Raw genomic sequence first — 17,482 nt, forward strand, 5'->3', positions numbered from 1 at the left:
ATGCGCCTATCAAAAGGATTAAAAAATTGACATTTATTTGAAAATGTGTACTCTCTTTCATTCAGCAAAAACCCCATTTTAATACAAAGATCATCTAACTGAAATATTTAATAATATCTCTTAGTGTGAACACACTGTATATTATGATATAATACTTTAATATTGTATAGTACGTTATTATTTTTATTTATCTAAATTACATAATATTAAATATATTATACAGTTAGTATGTGTATGTATACGAGTATTACTGGCAAACCTCAGAAATGCATCGGTCAAAACGCGAATTGTATGATAATTGGGCAAAATATCGCATGTTTCAGCTTTTGCCCGGGCAAACTTAGTTGTGACTAACCTTATTTGGGGAAAACCATAATGTCTTTATTAATATTAAATATAAATAATTATAAAATAAATATTTTAGTTTAAATATGATTAAATTTGCATAAATAGTAGTAAAAATTAATTTTATTATATTAGGTGTGTTACGTTAATTGTATGAATTAAAAAAGTTAGTATCTACACTACTAATTACATAACATGTAATTACATTACATAACTATAAAAATACGACAAAAATATATTTTTGAGGTGCTTACATACACGATTAATTATTATTCTCCTGCCTGCAATATTATACCAATTAGATATAAAATGTATTCTGTTTATATATAATAGAATTAGTAGATAAAATACGACAACAGCAATAAATTGATACATAATTGATCCTTAATAACCGTAATAAAATCTTATGATAAAAGTTACTATGGTTCTGATCAAATGAGGTCACAACCAAAGTTTTATACTGGGTAAAGGCTGAAATATGACATTTCGTACAAATATCTCGGGCAATTTGTGTTTTTCTTAGGCATTTCTGAAATTTTCCAATAACATGTATATTATATTGCAATATATTACACGGTAAAGATATTTTTACAAAATGTATCTATACATAAAAATCAATTAGTCAAAAATAAAATTAAGAAAAAAACTGTACAAATATTTAAGCCATTACACACTTTGTCATTTCGTATTACACAGAGTACGATATGTACAATTTTAGTATCTGACCTCATCATAATATTCTATTATATGCTATATAAATATTATATCGTTAAATTGTTTCGACAACATTCGATTCCCATGGGATTGATTAATCACCTGTATACTTTCACGGATACTTCCCCTAATCCCTACAAGAACCTATTTTCAGACGTAATTAGAATAATTTATAATAATTTATAAATTCAAGTTTGTATGAGAATAACACTGCAAGTTAAGATAGATTATGATAACATTAAAAATAATAATAGATATTAGTTAAGTAAACTTTTTCCTATTTTTTATAAATACGTTTATTGTGTATTTTTGACTTATATATATAAAAAGTTATTATTTTATATTTTTATCGATGAACACTTATTATTATTTAAAATCTATAAATATTTTTGAAAATATTTTTTTATATAATTTCTATTAAAATAAAACAACATTTAAAAAAATATCCTATTTCATATTTTTTATCATTATAATTTTTAAGTTTTTACTTTTTTTGGAGACAACATACATTTTTAATTTCATATTATTTAACAAAATATTTTTCGGGGTATTTTGATACAAAAAATTTAAATTCAGACAAGTATTTTTTATAAATATGACATTAATAGTCCGTTCCTCCCACTCGGCACTCTTCAATGGAGATTTATTGACTACTTCTATCATTACCGACACCATATTTACATTTTACACCACTATTTTCAATTATTAAATGATAGATAATCACGACCATACCTTGAATGATGGCCAAAAGTATAATGATAACGAAGAAAAAGAACGTGATGTCGAACATTATCCTGTAAACTTCGTAGTCATCGCCGTCGGGTGATCCGATTTCGTCTCCGATACCACCACCGGCCCGCACACCTTTGTAAAGATGGAACACGAAACACTAAAAAAAAAAACCATGTGCGAATCGATGATAATATTAATATATCTGTTAATTTGTGTACACAGAGCTATAGAAGTATATTATCATCGAACAATATATAACGTATATTTTTTAGTAGGTACCTACCGTTAACATGTCGTGACACTTTTTATCCACTTCGTCATCTTCTTCTTGGACGTAGAACTTCCTGAAGAAGTTAAATGCAATGACTGTGTATATGTATACTATGATCGTTAAAAGCAAAACGGTCAATACCAGCTGTAACAATGTAATAAAATAATAATTTAGAATACAAAAGTTAATAAGCGAACGACGGGACTAAAAACAAGGAGGTATAGCCTATACAGCCTTACGTTATTGCAGATGTCTATGCCTACCTGTTTTCCGTTATGAGTTACTGACTGTAAGATAGTTCTTAGTGTTTTGAAGCCAACGGCCACGTCCAGTAGATGAGCGGCAAAAAAGAAATTGTTAAAGTTTCCTAGAATCGAAAATGTAAAATACCACAGACTGTACAGGAAAGCCTATAACAAAAATGTCCATTTAAATTACCCACAAGAATATTATATAAGTTGCAAAATTTAATATAACAATAATAGTTTAAATCATTACGACGTACGTTGTCTGTTATCGTAACTCCAGCTTTCCATACTTGATATCTCCAGTCGATATTAATAACACTAAAACGAAAACACAGAATTTTAATTTTACATTATCAACCGTTTAAATAATACTATAGCACTGTCGGTTATAGATTATAATTCTTCAAATATTTCGTTTCAGATCATTTTAATTTATGATTAAAACCAAAATGAACACATAACACAAAGTTATTTTTCGCTTTAAGTGCATTTGATTCAATAATCTGCGTGATATCATTGTCAAATTACTTACCCAGGCATATTGAAATTATATTTTCTATTTAAAGAATATCGTTATACCTAAAGACAGCAGTAGAACTAGAAGTTAAATTTATCATAACATTTTTTTTAATATTTAAAATACTGTTGGTAATTTTTGAAATAATATAGCAGTATTATGTTCTGTGATAATTTTTGGTACTGTAAAGAAACTAATTGGTATGTATTAAAATTTTCATGAAGTTTATCGTTATTACCACTAGAAAAAATTTAATTAAATTAAAAAAAGGTAAACAAATGAGTTTAATAAAATTTTTACGCATTTTTAACAATACACAAGATTTTTATAGCCGTTTATAAAAAAAATATCGAAAATTTCAATTACTTATAAATAGCTTAAAGAGAGTAAAAATATTATGAAAAAATTATATTTTATATTGTATAGAAAATAATCATTTCGCCATTTAGTGAAAATTTCAAGTTTCTACGGTTATTCGTTTTCAATTTACACCATAAAAACAAAATCGATTTTGTTAAAAATTGGATTTGTGTAAAAATTACCGCTTTTGCTTAATTTTTTGTTTGTTTTTTCTCGATTATTTTTAAAAATACTGGTAATTTCTAATTTTAACTTCTATTACTAACTAAACAATATTTTAGTAAAACGAATGCATACCCTCCCTCAAACCTTCCTATACTTGTATAATGCCAGGATGACGGGAGAGGGGGGCGTTGAAAATTTTGCTGCCGGTGCCAAATTTTGAAGTTATGCTCTGGCTATTTTACGAGTGTTAACTATTATGGTAAGTATATAATTAATAGAAATATTAATTAGTATTTAATAAATATTCTAACTTTATGATACTGGTCAAAATATTTCTCATGTTAAACTTACAAATTTATTAAGCCCGTCCGTTCTTCATTTTCTTGAGTGCTAAATGATGTCTTCTCCATGCCCAACAAATTACTTATGGAATCAAAATCGTATGTCTCACTATACTTTTGACGAACTTTTTTCTTCGCAAACTTGTCCCAATAATTCACCGGAAATGATCTGACGAAAATAAAATAATACTGTACAGTGTGAACACCTAAGTATGCCCATGTGGCTATGTATGCCGTATGTCGACTCATATAGACATTGAAGTACTGTCACAGAGGGCTATTAAACATAATGTGATAAAATTCTAGATAGGTACATACTTGGCAGAGATTACCAACTTATCCCAGTGTGATTTTATATCATCGTCTTCCGGTTGTTCAACAATGTATAGACCGTCAAATTCTAATCTCCTAGCAATTTCCTTTTCCCGTTTGAATATGGCCAATGGCACTTTCAGATGGTAGTATGCAATTAACATTGCTAACGAGGCCAGAGAGTGAAGCAAAGCCGCGAGTCGCATAACGTGTGCCATGTAAAAGAAGTCCTCATTGACGTGTACGAGTTCCAATGCTCCGTCGTCGTCAGCCATTTCGGTACTATTCGAATCATCGATATCGTCATTGCTAATGCCAGCCGAACCAAGTGCGAAATCTTTGCCGTCTCCATCATCTGATAGATCATCGGCAAGGGTTGTCACCTATGTCGAAACGAGGTGAAAATAATTTTTTTTTTTTTTTTTAAAGAAAACAACCGATCTAACATTAAAATATAAATAATATAATAGACAGTATATTGTTAGTACCTTATAGAACAGTAGTATGAAATTAATGCAGAATGCTAACACTAGTGCAACGTATTTTAAATTATAAAAGTTTCTTGCCAAAAAACTCAACGCACGGTGCGTGTATGCGTTGATATCAATCTAAAATACGAAAAACAAATCATTAGTGTCGTGAAGTTACCCAGAAAAAAAAATTAAACCTATATGAATACATTAAAAATGTATGAAACTGTCTCAAAGGTTATCAAATTGAGGGGAGGTAGTGAACGTTATACATCCCTTTTGCCCTTCTGATATTGATTTTGACTATTTATAATAGTATTATAATATTATATATATTATTGGTATTTTTAAAAATAAAGTAATGTGAATATTTATAATAATATTTTTCTTACAATCTGATAAAATATGATTATATATTCTTAATTCTCGAAAGAAAAATTATATTATTTTTGACTGATTATAAAAATAATACGTTTTGGTAGAACCATATAGAGGTAAATACTTTTTGTATTGGTAATAATAAAGATATTTTGAACCAAGGATAAATTATTATCAATATTTTTTTCTACATTTTATTAAAGCAAATTCTTTAATTAGTTTAATTATATTATTGTAATCAACTTTTGAAGTCAAATCCGCTTGTATAATCTTTATCACCAAACAAATAAGTCTATTTTCTTTGAAACATGATAAGAGGTACGAATTTTTTTTTTTAGGACTGAGAATGATCTTTTTGTTGAACAATTGCTAATTGGCGTACACAGCAACATTCTCAAAGAAATATTAATGTAAGGATAAATATTTATCACATTTATTTTGTCTTATAAATGCACACATATCTTTTATGGCCACAGATATAAAACAGCTATCGAGTTCAATATTATTATTAACCACTCCCAAAAATCTGTCGCCCACTGCAATCACACCCATTACATATTTACATCTCCCATAAATGCGGCCCTAGGACCTAGATATAGTATAATGTTTAAATACCGTAGAAAATGCACTAGGATTTTCGACAGAGTTCTTTTGCTTGATTTCTGCTTCTACAGCTGCCATAACGGCTTGTTGTTGAGCCAAAACTTCAGGGCCGGCAATAGAATCTTTTCTAGCTGACTCACCTCTATAAATCAAAACAAACAATAATATCGTAATAAACTTTCAAGTTATTAAATAACTGAACTGAATTATTAAAATTATAATTGAGTTTAAAATGTATACGAAACTTTTTGTTTCGCACATTACACTGTAAAATGTTTATCCTATAATCATAATAAAATGGCAAAGTACCTATAATAAATTTTTAATTTTTTAGGTAATCCTTGATTTTTATTTAATATTTTATATAAAATATTTTTATGAAAATATGAAGAAAAATTATACTTTCATAGTATAATGTATATCAAACGTTTTATTTTTGTGACCATTATGACATATGATTTATATATTTATATTGATTTTAAATTGTGAGTAAAGCGATTAATGTATTAATTTTACGATAATGTGTGTTTTTTGTCTGTCATCATTTTTGGGACAGTAAAAATGCATTGATTTTAAACCGTGAGGAAGGTTTTGGGTAGCATCTTGGATCTAGTTGCTACTTTAGGGAGTTAAAAGTAAAAAATTCTTAGTTCTTATTTTCTTAACAATGAAAAAAAAATAAAAAATTAAGGAAAAACGGAAATTTTCTTCGTAGATAACATACTAAATATTAATCCAATATAAAATAACCTATGGTAGAAATATATTTATGGTAGATAGCATATTTTGCAAGTACCGAATAATAGTAGGTAGGTACTATAGACTTACACTAATAGATCAACAAACGATGCTTGCAGTTCCGAGTTATCTTCCGATTTCACGTCTTCTTTTTCGTGATTTTCCGTCGACGTTTCGTCTTTATCGTCCCCGACCGTGGTTGATTTTAAATGTTTCGAATCAGGCGAACCAGAATTTTTTCTCCTACAATAAAATCATACATCGTTAACTACTAGATATACGAGATAAAAACGTGTCTAGGAGAATACACACATATTACTACTGTCTATCAAATTGGATGGTGGTTCATCCATTCCGGAAGATGGTAATGCAGGTAGCATTCTGAACGATCCGCTCTTCTCTTCTACAACTTCTACTGTTGTTTCTTCAGATTGCGTGCCACTCATTAGTTGCATGAGAATACGTGATATATACCTGAACGCAAATAATAATAGTATATTTAAAGTTTTCATTATTAATTACCTTGATTCGTATACACAAAATGTATTGAAAATTGTCTTCGTCTAACACAAATATAATATAACATAACACCATGTCATGATAACCTGAATATTAGTAATGCTACTTTATATATCAATAACAATAATATAATTTTTAAGTGTTTTTGTTGTTGTTATTAATCATGGTAAAAGGATGGTTATTATTTATTAACCACATTGTATAGCCTCATAGGTACATTAAAAAACTGCACTAAAGTTAAGCGATAAAAAATCTCATTTAGGAACATGTTTGTGAATTTATTATTTAAAAAGACGCTATATGTATCTTAATGTATTGTTTTCATCTTACAAGTATACGACATAGCAAAGCTGAGTGCAAAAGAATTTTTTTAAGTGTTAGTTTTAATATTATAGTAAGTTGGTTGACCATCAATTTTAAAGGCATAAATTATGAATATTACCTTTCTATGCCATTTCCGATTTCGTTTGATTCTACAGCTGAAGTTTTGATTTTAAAGTTAAATTACGAGTATGTAAAATAATGCAATTTACAATTTAAAAATAATCATAACTCGCTTTAAAATTTAAATGCAATAGAAGTCTCCCACATGATTTAGACAATATTATTCTTACTATTAAATTTGTTAATAAGCCTATAATTCACCATTGCATAAAAATTAACCACTCAAAATGGATTCTGCTTAATGAAAATTTACTGTGTTATAAGTTTATATGACGAAGACAAAATATTCGAGTATCTGTTCTAAATTTAATATTTTTTTTTTCATAAAATATAACAAACCTTAACACGTAAACTCCACTGTATCCGGTGTAGAATATTAAATAAAACCATAGTTTGAAAAATGAAGTGATCAATTCGATGATACTCATTTGTTGAATTTCATTGATTTTGTTTTTAATATTTGTGGGTGACAACACGAAAAACAGTAGTTGAAATCCATATTTTATGGCCTGTATGCCTCTTCGAATGGGATCTTTTGCAGTCCTTTAAACACAAGTGAAGATAGTCAATTTATAAATATGAATATGGATATTATAAATTTGATATTTAAAATATAGTTTGTGTGCTCAGTTATAATTTTAAAAAAATGCCAATGACTTATTAAAATTCTTATTGTTTTGACAATTTAATTTTTTTATACTACATAAGATATCTCATATTAAACTATAAAATATTGTATCATAGTAGTTATGTACTAAATAATTTATTAACAAGTACATCTCTAAAATATACATAATTTTACAATGATATGTTTATTTTAAAAAAAGAGCTACTTTCATTTTATTGTAATATAATTAAATTTCTATAGTTTTGTATAAATATAAAACATTGAATCAATATTATACTACCTATAATATCTATACATGTTATAGTGTTATATTTCTAATTTTCTAAACTTTATTAGGTTCTATGAATAACTGGTATCTGCCTTAAGTATAATTAGTACCCATTTCACTTTTTAAGTTTTAGCATAAGCATGGCATTTTTATAATATTATTAATAGGTAGTAAATGTTTATTCTGCATTATTAATGTGAATATTTTCCAGTGTATTGTTTCACTTTTTTTTCATTACAACATAATAATTATTATAATATTATCTTTATTCATTTCTTAATAAATTATTATTATATTTTTAATTCCCCTAAAAAAATATATGCCACATGACTTACTTTTTACACTTTTTTTTCTGGATAAATATGGAATGCGAACATTTTTTGTATAATAAAAGCATTTTTAGAATCAAATAATCATTATTTTCTTAAGTGAATGTGAGTGTAAAATTTAAAAGAATTTATATAAATAGTACCCGAAAAACCGAGAAAATATTATTTTTCGATTAATGCAAATATGTTATGAGTTTTAAAATAACCTTACTTGTTCTCTTCGTCGTCTGCGAGATAAGTGTAAGCCGTTTTCCTAGATTTTCCACCACCTATACCAGATCCATCATCAACTGCCATAAGACCACTGGCGTGTTGCATTTCAAATATAGCGTCTTCGCAGAAATTAACAAATGCTTCTAGTTTCTCTTTATCGCCACCTTCGGTAACGATTGAGTAAAAGAACGCTCGTTTAGATTCCTAAATAAAATTACGTATGAATATTAGCCATTAAGTATACATAGTACACAGTAAACACTATACATATAGCGAGATCATTATTACGAAACGCATTCAAATTTACTATTCTTTAATTTAACATTAACTAATTCACACTACATTACACATTTACACCTACCCTAATTTGAGGTTTTAACCACTGTTCGATATTTGATTCTTTAATTTCAAAGTATACCCGTTCTATACGTTTACTTCCTCCAAGAATTTCAATTCTACCTAGGAACGGTTGGAAATAATTCAAAACACTACTAGCTGTTTCTAAGAATCTCGTCAATCTAAATTAACAAATATCAAAATTTAGTAAATAAAACAATTTTAACTAAATATTAAACTTAAATGTACAGTATACATTTGTATACATTGCTATACTACATAAATGCCAAGAAATTACCTAGGTTCATTTGGCATGTGTTCCGATAAATTAGTCAATAATACGGCAAGATTAAAACCAATTTCTTTGGATGGCTCATGGAATTGATCGGTGAAGCCAATGTAATCAATTTTCCCGTCGTGATTAGATTCACAACATTGTAACATAAATTCGATTTCCTCTCTGAAAAATGTGAACATTTTGAATGTACATTGTTAAATAACTTTTTAATAGATAATATTGATAAATAAGATTTTTTTTAAAATAGTAAGACGTACGCAGTATAACTTTTTTGTTGTTCCATTTTTTCTTTAAAATCTTTTGGATGTACCCAACCATCGTTGTTGGGGTCAATTTCCTATAAAATATAACAAACACATTTTAATATTAACGATGTAATTTATTTTCGAATATTAGACACTAAAAAGATCAATAACGTTATCCTGACCAACTTTTATAATCGTATATTGATAATACTGTAATTTTAAGTTTTAATTATATTACCGTAAAGCTTGTTGAACTCGTTAAATCTTTAAGTTTCAGGAACATGTCAAAATATTTCAATATTAACTAAAGTTAAAAATAAAAATACTTTTAGTTATTTTAAATTCAACTCTTAAACGAAAAATGCGTACCTCAACATTTGACGCAGATTCTACTAGAGTGTCAACCATTTGTTTACCAATCGTTCCATTAACAACATTTCCTGTACAATTAACATTAATTTGTATATTCAAATAGATAAAAACGTACAATAAGTAATATAACATATTATTAAATTCATCAATAGATTCTATATTAAACTTTAGTGATTATAATATGTACAATATTGTATCATAATGTAAAATATATAATTTTGTTTTAAAAAAGTAATATTAACATAAAAGATTTATATATAATCCAGTATAATCAGTTAGGTTTCAGAAATGAGTCCACTGTTAAGAAATATATTATATTTATTTGTTTTTTCTTTTGATGTACTTACACATTTTTTGTATCTAACTTTTTTATCTTATAACATTTTTAAATTGGTATAATTGAAGAAAACAGAAAATCAAAATATGTCCTCTTATTTTCCATTGTGAGTAAAACTAAAATATTTTACATTTTTATTACAAGGCATAATATTTTAGTAAAAATAACAGTTAAAGACTTTAATTTTATATGTTAAAAAATTGTATTTTAATATGTTTACCTACTATATTATTATAAAAAATTATTGTTTTAATTAATTAAGGTATAAAGTTTAAGTTTTTAAAATAATACATTTTTATTAATTACCTACATAGGTAATCAACTTGAGTTATAAAAAATGGAATCTAGCTTTCTTTCATTTCCTATTATAATATTATCCTGGTAGTTAAGTCAGGTGTATGTCCTTTATTATTACCTTCTAACATAGACAGCATCATCGTAATCATATCTTTTTGTAAATTCAAAAGTTCTTTTAGTAAATCTACTTGACTAGAATGTTTTGATAATTTATCTTGCATATGTGAAAATAAAAACAAAAACCCTCCAACAGCATCCCATAACCTGGAATGAGCTAAAGCCTGTTGATTTTGAGTACATGGTCCTTGAATTACTTCGGATAGTGTATTAAACACTTGGCTAGCGACACCGATTGCTTTAAAGAAATTTGCTTTTCCTGCTGGATCGATTAACTCTTTGCTCGAATAATGCCAATAAAAATCCATTATAGATTCCTGGAATTACGGTGGATCACAGATAAGATAAAAAAATGTATTACCTTATTTTAAACACGTCTTCATACCTGGAGCCTAAGTAAATAATCCACTGTACAAATTACAACATTTACAGTCGTGGTATTTCCTGCTTGAGTTCTTAAATAATTTTGCCATTCTGAAAAAATAAATTGCTAGCATTTATGAATGTTTGATAAAAACAATAATTTTTTATACCTAAATTATGTCCTTCACAAGTTAATTGAATAAATCTAAATAGAGTACATGTGAACTCTGCATCATGCATATTTTTTTCACCAGCAGCACCTTCCGATCCTACTCCCAAACCCTCTGCTTTGGTATTTCGCTCAAAAGCATCCAAATCAAGAACGCTAAAATATAATAATAATAAAATCAATCATAATATAATTGTTTTTTATTTCGATTAATAGTACCTGCATGAGTTCATTAAACCAGCAACTGAAGTAAAAAATCCAACATCTTTCTTTTCTTTTAAATGATTTAACATACCCTATCAAAAAGTACTATTATTATTAAAGTTATATCATTATATTCAACAAAACATTTTCTTTAACAGCAACAATACATAATAAATAAGCATTTTACTTTCGAAAAGAAAAATTCTTAGTAATTTTCGATTAAAATTACCATTTGAATGTCTAAATTACCGCCGCGGAGAACTGCGATTCCCAATTGAAGCGTTTTCATAACCATTTCGCTAGGTATACCTTTGCAAGCTGATATGTGTAATAAAACCATTTCTGCGACACCGCGGTTAGCCAATCGAGCTTGGTGAAACAACAGTTTTTGTTTTTCCATTTCTTGCTCCTATATTAAATATGTCATTAGTTAGGTACTATTAAGTTTACAACACGTATACAGAAACGTTACATGTATAGAAGCACCGCCTTCTTCTTCTCCATTACCATTTGAACCTTCTTCTTCGTTATTACCTTCTTCTTCTTCTTCACCACAAGATCTATAGGAAAAATTATATTAAATTATATTAACCGACGTGATCAAATAAAATCTGAAGTGAGTTGAAGCTCCGATAAGAATACTATTATACCTTATTTATTTTTAATTAAATTGAGCTTTAAACGATGTATTTTAAAGAAAATATAATTTTATAATAATATTAAATATTTTAATAAGTTATACTAATTTAATATTATAACTCTATCTTTAAATTGAATTACTTCAAAGGAATTAGTACTTACTTAGCTAAAATATCAGCATAAGACATATAAAGAGGGTCCTCTTGTAAAGCACCACTTCTTTCAGTCATAGCTCCCCGACAAAAAGTTGTAACCATTTGATTTAACGGATCTGCCATTCCTTCTTCTTCTTCTTTGTCACGCTTTTTAAGTTCCGCCTCTTCAAATGATTGCTAAAATCAAAAATTCTATTTAATATAAAGAAGAAAATATTGATTAAATCTGAAACTGACTGTGAGGTCTTCAATCATGACTTCTTGTCCAATATTTTCATCTTGAAGCCAAAGTTCGTAAAACGAACGGACGAATATATTTACTGCACGGTGTCTAAAATTTTAAATAACCAAAGTTGAATTTTAAAACTATTGAAACAATTAATGTAGTTCAAGTTAACAGCATTATTAATCAATTATTTGTGAAAATATACGAAGCAAAATAATAAAAAATATAATATAAGTATATACATTTATATTTATATTTTACGATTTTTGTTACATAATATTATTATTGTTGTATACAGTAGATTCTCTTACTAATAAAATAAATCGATACTAAAAAAAAAATGTGTTACCCTTGAAGTTACCATTAAACTATAGGTGTATATGTTTAAATATAATATACATTATACTAGGTTTATTTTTCCGTTCCCATTGATTTTATGATTATTGATAATCTACTGCATACTTGTATACATGCGTGCATATAGTATTACTATAGTGCATCTATATGAAACTAAATAATTAAATACAAAATTACTTTGACGAAATACACACATAAGAGGATTTTGGTGAACTGAAGCTAATAGTTAATAACTTACACAGCAGAGACATTGAGTATTTAATTAAAACCAAGCGAGTGTTAGAGGTACCTTTTTATGCAGTATATTGGAGTCATTCTAAGGCAGGCTATAGCGGCTCTTTTTCTGGCAACCGATAATATCGTTCTCCATCCCAGCCGATGAATTTGGTTATTATTGTGGGACAACTACATATTGCATACAATTTCAAAAAAATAATGTTAGGTACACACAATTAGGTATATAATTAAAACGACGTCACGGTTCAATAATTACTATTATAGTAAGTACGGTAGCCAAGATTATATTTTGAGGAGGTACAAAGTAGAATTTAAATGTTAACTACTATATAATATCTGTACTATATGCATATTCCATATAATATTAAAGTTTAATTATAATTATATATTTTAATATTTCATATATCTAATATGTTGTGTACATTTATATAAAATATTTCAATACTTTAAATGTTTAGGGTATGTAAATATTATGAGGATACGTGCACCTGGCTACGGCACTAGCTACTAGTTTCAACATTTGACACATAAGGATAATAATTGACAACAATAGGTAGGTGGTAGGTAGTAGATATAGGTTGATACCTTCAATAATACAGTACAACACATGACTAGAGGCAAATAGACGTGACACAACTTAAATATAATACGATTACGCATCTTAACATACACTAATTTGATAAATATAATAATATATCGTATTAATAATAATCAATAACCGCTATAAATGACATAGGACAGTATCCATAGAATTAGTGAATGGCTCAATATAAAATATATTTTTATATAATATACTTGTTTATTTGAATGTTTGGTTAATTTATTAAACTGCAAATCAAACGAAAACCAATATTATTCGTTTTACACAAAAAATAAAACACAAAATTATTATTATCAATTAAAAAAGCTGTAAAAAAATAGGCTCTATAAAATACACAACGGATGAATTATATAATATTAAAAGCCTCTAAAAGACCTGGTCAAAGCGTGGAGTGAGAGTTGTCGGAAACAAGCAATTACGGCTCTCTTACGTTGCGTCGATACAACAGATCGATAAGTCGCCTTGCTTTGAAGCTGAGGATGATCAATCTAGCAAAACAAAAAAAAAACATACTAACTAGGTTATTGCGTTGAGCTACTTCACTTTGAATCTACCTAGACATCAGTGTATAAATTATAAAAATTAATTCGCAATTAAGTTTGACAGAATAAAATGCATAGAAATGCGTTTTTTACATACATAATTTGTTTTATTTAAGATAATATTTATTTTATTATAAGATGATGAAAATGCTGAAAACTATGTTGTATAGATCAATTTGTTAGTAGATAATATAAGTCGTATAACTATTAAATTCTACGGGGTACCGCCAATGGGCGACTTCTTCTTCTCGTCATTTAAATATTATCTAATTTACATATTAATATATTATATAACATATAAATACAGATTGTAAATATAAAACTGTTTCAACATAAAAAAAAAAAAAAACTATTAAGTTGTGTACCTACTATGTAATTAATGTTCGTTAGAGTAGGTTAACAATGTTAAATTACCTATAAGATATATAATATGCTAGTACTACATCTATAAAATAAATGCAGTTAAATTATTATTAATTATAATGTAATAAAAAAAAACTATTTTATCTAAATATATTATTATGTGGGTACTTAATTAGTTTTTAAATTTTTATTTATGAATTTAAAATAGTGAAAATTCCAATTAATCACAATAATGTAATAATTATTGTATTTTATCTTGATATTATGTTTAATTATGTAATTATGTATAGAATATGTGTTATAAATGTTAGAACTTAATACACACACACATATATATATTTATTAAAAAATAAAAAGTAAATAGTATACTATACGATAAAAAATAAAAATATCTAAAAGTCCACTTTGAAATAATTATATGTTAAGATGCTATTTTTTGTATAACGTTTTTAGATAATTCACCCACTAATGGCTAACAGTATCTCAATATTAACCGTATAATATTAAAATTTTTGATTTAATCATTTTGGCAACAAATGGCCACTAGAGCTGTACATTACTCTAAATCTATATTACCTAAAATAACACTGATTAAGATTCCATTCAAGTATTCGTTCAATGGTCCAATTAATGATTAAACACAACAATTATATAATACTTAAAAACGTAATTTTCGTATATATAATTACTGTTCGTAAATTATAATAGGTACAGCGAGTATATACTGTATACTAAAAATCTAATTCCACGATATTTGTTAGTAATTATTAATCGTTTTATTATTTGTTAATATTTTGTATTATTTTACCAAATTATATTCTAACAATTATTTCTATTTATATAAAAAAAAAATGTTAAATTTGTATATTTAATGTACGGTAAATATAAATATGCGACTAACAAATTGCTGACTAGAGACTGTGTGATTCCTTTATCAATTGTAATTAGTACATTTCAAAATCACCTAAAATGGCGTGGATACCAAGGTAAGAAATAGAAATTGAGCCATATCATACAAATACATACAATAATACATTTTATTTAGAATTCATGTAAGAAAATATTATATTTTTTTATGAATTTGAATAAAAAAAGATTAAAAACTTTAACTAACTTAAATTAATAATTAAAACGAATTCTGGAAGTCATTCAGCTGCATATTAGGTGCCAAGTGTACTTTGTTATTGATTCAGATTTTGCAATGGATTTGTAAAATTTGAATCCAACGATAAAAATTGATAAATATTTTATTGTTACATTGAAAAATGATAATTTATATTAATAATTAATTTAAACCCTTATTTGTAATACGGTAAGTTGAAAAGATGATTGCTAAAATTAAACTATGTAATGTGTACCTATATTTTATTATAATATTATTAGCTGTTAACATAAATCTCCCTTTAAAGTACCTATGTATAATATTTTTTTAAATTATAACAAATGAACTAAAATTGTTATTTTTTATTTAAATATCCAATTTTATCAAAATTTGAACTTTTAATGTCCATAAAAATAAATAAATAAAAAATAGTTCATATTTATTTTTGAGATTTTTTGCGAAATTTAACATTTGAACCATTGTTATCAAATAATATTATATTAACTGTGAATGTGTCAATAATGAATAATGTTACAATTCCCAAAAAATAAGGTCTGATATGTATATTTTCTGTATCTATTTTGTAGATTTATAGCACGGATAAAAATAAAACCATTCATATAATTATATATATTTTTTAAAAGTAAACTATAGGTTTAATACCCATTTCAATAATGATATTTAGGTGTATAACTTTTTCTTTTGTAAATTAAACCTACAAAAATGTGTCTTGATATATTTAAAACGCATGTTTATTAAAACGTTATCTTAAATAAATATTTTTGTGATTTATAATACTAGGTGTACCTATATTTTACCAATTAATTAAATTTAAATTTTAAATAATAATAGGTTTGTTCTACGCTTATCGGAAATTAATAATAAACAATTTAATAAAAAGCATAAATTAAATTTGTTCTTATTGGTTCATTCGGATTTTTTTTAGAATATTATTAAGTTTCCAATTTTATTTTATTGGGTAACCGATGACATTTTTCATACGTATGCCTATGTAAAAAAAATACAATAGTATGAATTATATTATTTACCATATGCAATCCATAAAGAACTTTAGCCATAGCGACAATTCTATCCGCGACCTCATCGACTTGTTGAGGTTTAATTTCAGTATTTCCTTTTTTGCTTCCTAACTTGGAGTATAAATAATGTTGCCAGGACATTTCGTCAGCTGGGTCCAGCTTATCGGGTAATGTCAATTGAATTTTGACGAATTGTATTACATCGTAGTCTGGCATCCTCTAAAATTGACATGATCAAACAAAATAATATAATTTGTTATTATTTATGCTTATGTTTTTACTTTTAAGAATCTATCCTTGCAGTGTTGAACTAATTCTTGTTCTCTTCCTGCGAACAAATTTAAGCCAACTGGCAGTAATCGTTTAAGACAAGCAACCATCAATGAAGCTTGAATTTCTTTTTCTTTGTCACGTTTTTTATCTCTGTGTTTTTTCTTTTTCTATTAGGAAAAAAACAAATTAAATAGAATATTAGCTATAGAAATGGATAAATACAAAATTGTCAATCATACTTTTCCAGATGACCCTCCTAACGATGTTTCTGATATAACAGCCGATCTTCGGGTAGCAGTTGGCATAATAAGTATCATGTTGTCAATTTCATTCGCAGAAATAAAGTTTTGTTCTTCACGTAAAAAGTATTGAGATTTGGACCAAATATTAAATATTTCAGAAACGTGATTATATAAATCTTCAGCATTTGATATGTTATTACGTAACCAGTGATTGCGTTGAAGATCCACGTATTTTATGAGAAGTGGATAAAACGCATAAATATCCCTAACAACTAATTGCCAATCTTCTTGTATTTGTGCTTCAATCTACAAAAATAAATTAAATAATAATATATATAATTGATAAATTATACAGTTTTGATTAGATTAATA

At 26.6% G+C, this 17,482-nt stretch overlaps 1 protein-coding gene across 1 annotated transcript in view; it reads right to left on the bottom strand.

Moving 5' to 3' along the window:
• Positions 1–17,482, bottom strand: part of LOC132924064 (ryanodine receptor) — a 53,568-nt gene that overhangs the window by 1,368 nt on the left and 34,718 nt on the right. The window contains 29 exon segments of the mRNA XM_060988143.1: positions 1,792–1,948; positions 2,075–2,206; positions 2,326–2,472; positions 2,568–2,628; positions 3,704–3,862; positions 4,012–4,388; positions 4,494–4,613; positions 5,469–5,598; positions 6,285–6,437; positions 6,507–6,668; positions 7,497–7,700; positions 8,594–8,799; positions 8,957–9,113; positions 9,230–9,391; positions 9,487–9,566; positions 9,713–9,778; positions 9,844–9,914; positions 10,599–10,914; positions 10,983–11,071; positions 11,131–11,285; positions 11,349–11,425; positions 11,563–11,742; positions 11,806–11,893; positions 12,135–12,304; positions 12,365–12,458; positions 13,924–14,036; positions 16,605–16,814; positions 16,877–17,035; positions 17,108–17,416. Of these exon segments, the coding sequence (XP_060844126.1) occupies positions 1,792–1,948; positions 2,075–2,206; positions 2,326–2,472; positions 2,568–2,628; positions 3,704–3,862; positions 4,012–4,388; positions 4,494–4,613; positions 5,469–5,598; positions 6,285–6,437; positions 6,507–6,668; positions 7,497–7,700; positions 8,594–8,799; positions 8,957–9,113; positions 9,230–9,391; positions 9,487–9,566; positions 9,713–9,778; positions 9,844–9,914; positions 10,599–10,914; positions 10,983–11,071; positions 11,131–11,285; positions 11,349–11,425; positions 11,563–11,742; positions 11,806–11,893; positions 12,135–12,304; positions 12,365–12,458; positions 13,924–14,036; positions 16,605–16,814; positions 16,877–17,035; positions 17,108–17,416 (4,504 nt within the window).

Source organism: Rhopalosiphum padi, chromosome 3, assembly GCF_020882245.1.
Source record: "Rhopalosiphum padi isolate XX-2018 chromosome 3, ASM2088224v1, whole genome shotgun sequence".
NCBI classification, from domain to species: Eukaryota; Metazoa; Arthropoda; class Insecta; order Hemiptera; family Aphididae; genus Rhopalosiphum; species Rhopalosiphum padi.